The following is a 6,943-nucleotide window of genomic DNA, read 5'->3' as shown; positions in this document are numbered from 1 at the left end:
GTAAAATCCCTTTTACATCCCACAAGGTTTTTCATGCATGATTGTCATCTCCTCTTCCATAGCTGCTCTCCACCCTAGATGTTGAAGGGCCTCTTGATATAGCTGAGGAATTGGTACAGAAGAGAGGGCTGCAAGGAAAGAGCAACAACTAGGAGACCAACTTATGAGTGGACATTAAGTTTGAAAGTGGGTGAAAAGTGGATGATTTTTAGGTGCGAGATCTTGAGGGACCAAATATAGTTGGAGGTAATGTAGAGTTACTGTCAGAGGGATCTATAGACTCCACAAGAGGGTGATAAACCATGGGCAGGAGTCTCAAAAGTAGAATCATGTGGCAGGAGAGTCTAGTATTCTTGTGGTAGATCTTCCAATCGCACCACAGGCTTAGGCATACCTATAGATAAAGGAAAATTAGGAGAACAGAAAGGATGAGCTTCACTGAATGTTACAACAGGCACGAATGTCTTTTTCAGATTTGGTTGGTAATATACATAAGTGGAAACAAAAAGGCAGTAGGGTTGAATCATTCCAGAAGGAAACACCATCAAGGAGATGATGAGTAGGAGACGGGAATATATTTGAAAAAATTGTAGATTTAAAATGTTTGGAAATGCAATTGATCTAACGTGAAAAATTAGACTGGATTTGATTTCCTCGAGTACTTTGGGGTTTATGCAGAATTCCAGTCCGCCATTTTTACAGCATGTAAAATTCAATGCATAAGAAAGGAATTTTTTCCAAGCATTGTATTGAAGGACAATTTGGAATTCCTTCTCCATCATTGCATAATTTTATTTGACTTCATCAATGTCTTCTCTCCCTACAGGTTGCATTATTTTCAACCTTTTGTAGTTAGCGTAAGAAACATTTGAGGCTCCACTGTTGTAGGAAGTTTCTATTTTTCTTTTCTGAAGGTAATCCCATTCATTTCAGTGAGAAGACAAATCTGATTTGAATAAAAATGAGATAGATGAAACAAAACATTTCTAGAACTTTCTTGTGGAGGATGTTCTTTGTTTAAAGACTTTCACATCAAGTCCCATTAGACAACTGTTTACACCTTGTTTGAGTAAGAAAGGCATGTTCTTGATTCAAAGAGTGAATACTCCTTGGCTCTTATGGAGCATTGCCAAGTGTGCTTGCTAGTGGACAAGGACCTTAAGCATTATGTTGAACATGGTATCTGGAGGAAGCAAACATTTCAGTTTAATTAAGAAGAGGGAACTGCAAGAAACTCCAGAAGGAAAGAAGAGTCCAAGAGAAAACAAAGAAAAACCTCCAAGTCAAGATGGAATAAATGGGCTAATTAAGAGGAAAGAGAGTTTCCTACAACATGGAGGTGATGGGAAATTCTACTCTAGCTAAGGAATCAGCAGCATGGTTCATGTTCTGAGAAGTGCACATCTAGGATATAGTCAACACTTGGCACAAGTTATCAATCTCATCACGATACTGCCAGAAGTGCCTAGGGGCTCCTTCCTGCCTGAATCCAAACTACCGATTACGGCTAATGCGCCTAGCCAAGAGGAGCCCAAAGTCCTATATGCAATTCTGCAGACTGTGTAGGAGTGCCATAACCTCTACTCTGTAATCTTGCTGTGAGCAAAAAGGGGCAAATAAATTCAGGAAATTTTGCTCTAATCTATGATTATGCGCATATCCTGCAGTGAGGTATCTCTCTGCAATCCTAAATCAGGATATAGCACATCTGTGTACCTTGTTTTGATTTTTTTTATGAGTTCCTTGAGGAAGTGATAGAGAAGTTTCTTCAGCTAGACTTTCTTCATCAAGAGTTCCTCAGATTATTGTAAATTCTGGCTTAATAGGAGAGGGACGACATGGGTTGAACTGGTTCAATATTGGTGTCACTTTATTGTTAAGATATTTATATCGGGCCAGTCCTTGTATAAGATCCGTGCGGTTGCTTTCTTACAAGGTTCGAGCCTTTTAGCGCACTGGTTTCAACATGGTATCAGAGTAGGTTGGTCCCAAGTTCGAATCCCGCTCCCGCTGCATTTCCACGGTTGTCCCCGTGCGCTTTCTCGGGCCCCGAAATTCCACGGGTTTCCCCGTGCGGGTGAGTGTTGAGATATTTATATCGGGTCAGTCCTTGTATAAGATCCGTGCAGTTGCTTTCCTACAAGGTTCGAGCCTTTTAGCGCACTTGTTTCAACATTTATGCTTGCAAACTGTCAATGAATTCATGATGATTAATATATTATTGACAAGTCTATCTCTGTTTCTTATCTTAAGGCCTTACCTCCACATTATTTTTCCTGCCCATTCATAAAGTGTTTTTTTTTTGGGGGGGGGTATCTAGAAACTGAGCAGAAAGCTAGTGCATATAAGCGTCGGCTTGGTGTTCATGCTTTTCTGGCCACTTTCCAGGTAAAGCTCATCTACTCATCTGAAAAATTCATGATTCTCATTGTAATTTTCATGAAGAGTTGGCTCTCACTTGGTCTTACAGTTCTGGAAGTCAGGCACCATACCTAGCAGCTCTGGCTCCTGGGATCGATATAATAAGGATGATTCTGTTGGGTCTTGGAATTTGGAAAAAAGATGCACTGTTTAAGTCAATGAGCAGATCAGGAGATTACAGGTGACATCTCATGATAATATGATTGAGTTTTTAATTTATAATTCCTTAAAATTCTTCCATCATCAATCCTCTCCAACTCTATTAAGGTCAGATTCATGAACCATTCTCCTCTAATCTGCTTTGTTGCTACTTCCCTTCTGGTTGGCCTTCCTGTTGTCTTTCCGGTTCTTCTATCCATTCCAATTTCAGTTTTTTCTATTCTTTGCCGATGTCTGAAAACCCATGTGGTGCATGACTTAGGTCTTTGTTGAACACACCTAAACCATATCACGTAGATTTATTCTTGTCTATTTTTACTCTTTAACTGTTTGCTAATTCCTGATTTTGTGTTTTCTAGTTTTGCCCCAAATCTATATCAAAGTTTCTTATTTTTCCTTAAGCTGATCCTCTGTAGTCTATAAAGCAGGGCCTATCTAGCAAATGTCTTGTAGAATCCAACTTTTACATTCTGCAAGCATTGATCCCCATAATAAGCATGCACCTTCTTTTTTGTGTATACTTCCACCTCAATCTCCTCTTCCTTTTGAAATAATTGAACCCAAGTAACAGACAGTTTCTTCAAGTTATCTCTAGGAACTCCCCATCATGTGATTTCTCTATTTTTTTGTCTGATGTTCAGAATTTTCTCAGGGAGAAAATTGCAGGCACAGTTACATTTCTTGGCCAAATATCGAATTGATTTCCTTTGTCTGAGGATTTCTATTTTTTTATGTCTTCGGGAACTCTTGAAAGGACCACTGTACTATGCCTTGACTCTTACTATTGCCACTGCAGTTTTCTGGCGAATCTCCCCTGTTTCAATTACTTGTTTTTTCTTGACTCTTACTTGCATGATTGCTGGGTGATAGTGATGGAATCTGTGTTGACCACAATCCTGTGGTGATCACATCTCAAGTCGCTTTATGGATTGGCCATAGATCAACATCTCCCCTATAAAGGCCCACAAAGATCCATATTTCTACTATATTTTCAGTCAGATGTGGTGCATCACCCAATTTGATGGTTTACTGATCTGCATGCACGGAATTTGGAATTCACACATTTATATATTATATTAAGCAACCAAAAACAAGATCTTTATCTGCCACTTTCACCATCTAGAGCTGCCTTCTCCTTAGGTAGGGGCAAATGCCTTCTTTAGAGCACTTACCACCGACTCTGCCTCAGGGGCTGATGACATAGTTGGACGGCTATTTGGGCACCAGAAGCTCCCTTACAATCGTAACAAATCCATCTCGGGTAGCATTCCAATGGCATCAGCTGGTTTCCTAGAAGATTTATGTAGCCCACCCAGAGGTGGGCATCGGGTCGGGTTTCACCAGGTAATCTGACCTGACCTAACCCAAAAATTTTAGGTTCACCTCATGAGTTGGGGACAAGTTTTCACAAATCCAACTTGTGAATGGGTCAGGTATAAGTCGGATTTACAATGACAGGGTGATGAACGGCCCTCAATGCAGTGACTTGGCTCTCAATCTCTTCCATAAGGTTTAAGTCGGATTTACAATGACAGGGTGATGAACGGCCATCAATTCAGTGACTTAGCTCTCAATCTCCTCCATAATGCTTTTCCGTATAGCCCCTCTCTGAATCAATGGGTGTGTTAAAATCCTCACGAGAGGAAGAAAATTCTGTAGTGATTATTTGTTATGGTGGAACCCATAATGGAAAAGATAAGGAAAACCATGCCTGTACAACCATTTCAAGACAAAGCTTTGCGACATGACAAACACCCTCTTCTACTATGACGAAGATTCTTTTGAGCAAATGCAAGGCAATCTCGCCTTTTATTTTGTTTCGGTTCTTCTTAATCTCTGAATCTCCAAAACCTGTTACAAGCATGATTTCTTCTGCCCTTCCACTTATTTGCTGCAAGCAAAACTACGATTAATAGTCACTTAATGAAAATGCTTATTTATTTGATGAGTATCTCTACCAGTTAATAGTGGCCAGCAGAGGAAAGAAAAAGGCATTATTGGGGGTGGAACAGCTTTCGTTGGCTGGTTGGCACTCTGTAACATCGGAGAGGTGGCAAGTGTATGTGTGGCGTCGTGGGTTCATTTATTTTGATGGGAAAGATTATGAAAGTCACCATATGTTCTTGTACTTGGTCGGTGACTTTTATATTTCATTTCGTGATAATGATATGGAACATTTGCCTGCCTATTCAAATGGTTAAAGCCTGTTATCAATCACTCAAATTGGATAGCTTGTGGTTTCATTTTCTCTTCAAAATGGTTCAAAGTAAATTGATATATCTCGATGTTCTTCTCTATCTTAATCAACCAAGCAATTAAGTTTTTTTTTTTTTTTTTCTAGGGAGAAGTCTGGAAGGGACACTTAGTGGTTTTATTAGAAATAAATTTATTACTTTCCTTAGAAACTGCACTAAACAGGGCATTAGAGTTTAAACAAACCTTAAAAGGTACACAGAAAGATCTATCCTAAGAAAGACAGGCACCCATTCATCTGATTCGACGTTTCCCAGGGAAGCTAGTTTGGTTGCAACTTGTTTGATAATTGTAACCAACCTACAAAAAGCATTTAAGGGCACATTGGTGGTGGACAAAGCGTTTCTGCAGACAAGAATCATCTCAAGCACTCATCCATCGTGTAACAGAAGATGGGTCCTCTCTATAAACCTTCCAAAATGAACTGACAGTGGCATCCCTCCAAACCCCAGAGGCAGCAAAAGCTGTATCCCCTCAACAGTCTCAACTTCCTTTGGTTCTCTCCTCTTCCCCCTCTTCTCTCCTTCCAACAGAATTGTGACAATGGAGGCACTCGGCGACCCACTCGCGCAACGTCATGTCCTCACAGAGAGTTCAGTTCGCCTTCATAAATATACGTCCACAGGAAGCATGGCGATGTTGCAGTGAGCCCTTGAGACCAGGAAAAATGAAGGGTCATCGTTCCCGGTCATCGTCCTCCCCTTGTGCTGCCTGCAAGTTCCTCAAGAGAAGGTGCATACCCAGTTGCATATTTTCACCTTACTTCAAGGTTGAAGATCAACAGAAATTTGCTAATGTGCACAAGGTGTTTGGTGCAAGCAATGCGAGCAAGCTACTCGGTGAGGTCCCTCCGGAGCTGCGCGGGGACACGGTGACCACACTGGCCTATGAGGCCGAGGCGAGGCTCCGGAACCCCGTCTACGGCTGCGTCGCAGATATTTCTCTACTACAATGGAAGATGGTGAAGCTACAAGAAGATCTGGCAAATGCAAGAGTTCTTCTCGCTCAATATGTTAACCCTCCTAGCTGGCCTTCCATGTCGTTGCCGTCTTCGCCGTCGTCGTCGTCCTACGGTCAGTTCTTTTATGATGAAGCAGATTTCGGTGCTCACATGGTGTTTTCTGGTTCTAGTGACATGGTAGGCGGGACTAGTTTTTTTGAGCCTAGACAGTTTCAACAGCAGTGACACCTTTCTTCAACTTCTCCACACATATAGCTTCCCCTTTCCAGTTCATTTGTATCAGCTTTCTTACTTGGTTATTCTACAAAGCCCTGGATACCAATTCAATTTTCTACATGCTCCAACATTGTTAAGAACTCCTGTGACGCTATTTGTTTAAAGCGCCGTTTTCCTAGCTCTTTCTAGATGTTCCTGCAATATACGGAATCTCCCAGTAGGCACCCATTGATTCACCTGTTCTACACACTGAAAGCTGATTCTTTCCCTTATCAGCAACTTTACATGAACCATGGAGGGGAAGCCAGGTGTAGTTTCTTGTTTCTTAGTGAATTTTCAAATTTTGAGGGAGGTCTTCAATTCAGGAATCAGGTACTGCTTTGCTTTAAGAGACCACAATATCTTCATTCTAAGTGCCATTCACTTGATGTTTACTAATAAGAACCAGAAATATTCTAGGAAATAAAGCTAAATAACCCAATGAAACTTCATAATTATGGCGCATATTGGTGTTTGCTTATTGGGTAATGAAGAGACCATGCAAGAAAGCCAGAATTTTTTACTCCCCCTTAGGAGGATAACCTTTGTTATTAAATACTCAAAAGGTGCTTTTAATCTTCAATTCATCTTCAACTTTCTCCAGCTTCACAGAAGGTGAAGCCCCCACTAGAGAAGTAATGTTGTTTATTCATTTTCCTTTATAATATCTCATTCGTCCGAGGAATCCTGCCGTTTTGCATCAAGATTTTTTTTAAGTTTTTGCATCAGCTTGCACAAAATAGATTCCCTCACAAAAGCACTAATTATGAAAAGTCACTTCATTTGCAGGGATAGAATAAAAAGGAACTGCTGTTGAGAATCAATTTCCTGTTCTTTTCTTATGCTAATAATGAATAATCCATCTTTAGTCAGTGCTTCCTAATAAGAATCCAA

General features: G+C 40.6%; 2 protein-coding genes across 2 annotated transcripts; both read left to right on the top strand.

The window, feature by feature from the left end:
* The first annotated feature begins 1,377 nt into the window (after positions 1 to 1,377).
* LOC137965345 (probable phytol kinase 2, chloroplastic) lies at positions 1,378 to 4,065 on the top strand. The gene is made up of 7 exons (XM_068811653.1): positions 1,378 to 1,562; positions 1,668 to 1,671; positions 2,321 to 2,388; positions 2,471 to 2,602; positions 3,222 to 3,409; positions 3,770 to 3,924; positions 4,039 to 4,065. Exons 1-7 carry the CDS (start codon positions 1,378 to 1,380, stop codon positions 4,063 to 4,065), a joined length of 759 nt encoding a protein of 252 aa, XP_068667754.1.
* Positions 4,066 to 5,410: 1,345 nt separating this feature from the next.
* On the top strand, positions 5,411 to 6,019 carry LOC137965343 (LOB domain-containing protein 21-like). Its single transcript, XM_068811652.1, has one exon. The coding sequence runs from the start codon at positions 5,411 to 5,413 to the stop codon at positions 6,017 to 6,019; it is 609 nt and encodes a 202-aa protein (XP_068667753.1).
* Positions 6,020 to 6,943: the final 924 nt, after the last annotated feature.

The sequence above is a fragment of the Aristolochia californica genome, unplaced genomic scaffold, assembly GCF_029961685.1.
Source record: "Aristolochia californica isolate CCGP_79_NKW_82.1479 unplaced genomic scaffold, dmAriCali1.0.hap1 SCAF_5, whole genome shotgun sequence".
NCBI lineage: Eukaryota > Viridiplantae > Streptophyta > Magnoliopsida > Piperales > Aristolochiaceae > Aristolochia > Aristolochia californica.
Note: the sequence above shows the minus strand (reverse complement) of the source record. Positions and strands in the feature narration are given on the sequence as shown.

Excerpts from the sequence above, each read along its gene's own strand:
- LOC137965345 (XM_068811653.1), top strand. The coding sequence starts at position 1,378 with ATGGTTCATGTTCTGAGAAGTGCACATCTAGGATATAGTCAACACTTG. Across the intron at positions 2,603-3,221 it reads AGCAGATCAGGAGATTACAG|AATTTTCTCAGGGAGAAAAT; the intron begins GTGACATCTCAT and ends TCTGATGTTCAG. Across the intron at positions 3,925-4,038 it reads ATCGGGTCGGGTTTCACCAG|GGTGATGAACGGCCCTCAAT; the intron begins GTAATCTGACCT and ends TTACAATGACAG.
- LOC137965343 (XM_068811652.1), top strand. The coding sequence starts at position 5,411 with ATGTCCTCACAGAGAGTTCAGTTCGCCTTCATAAATATACGTCCACAG.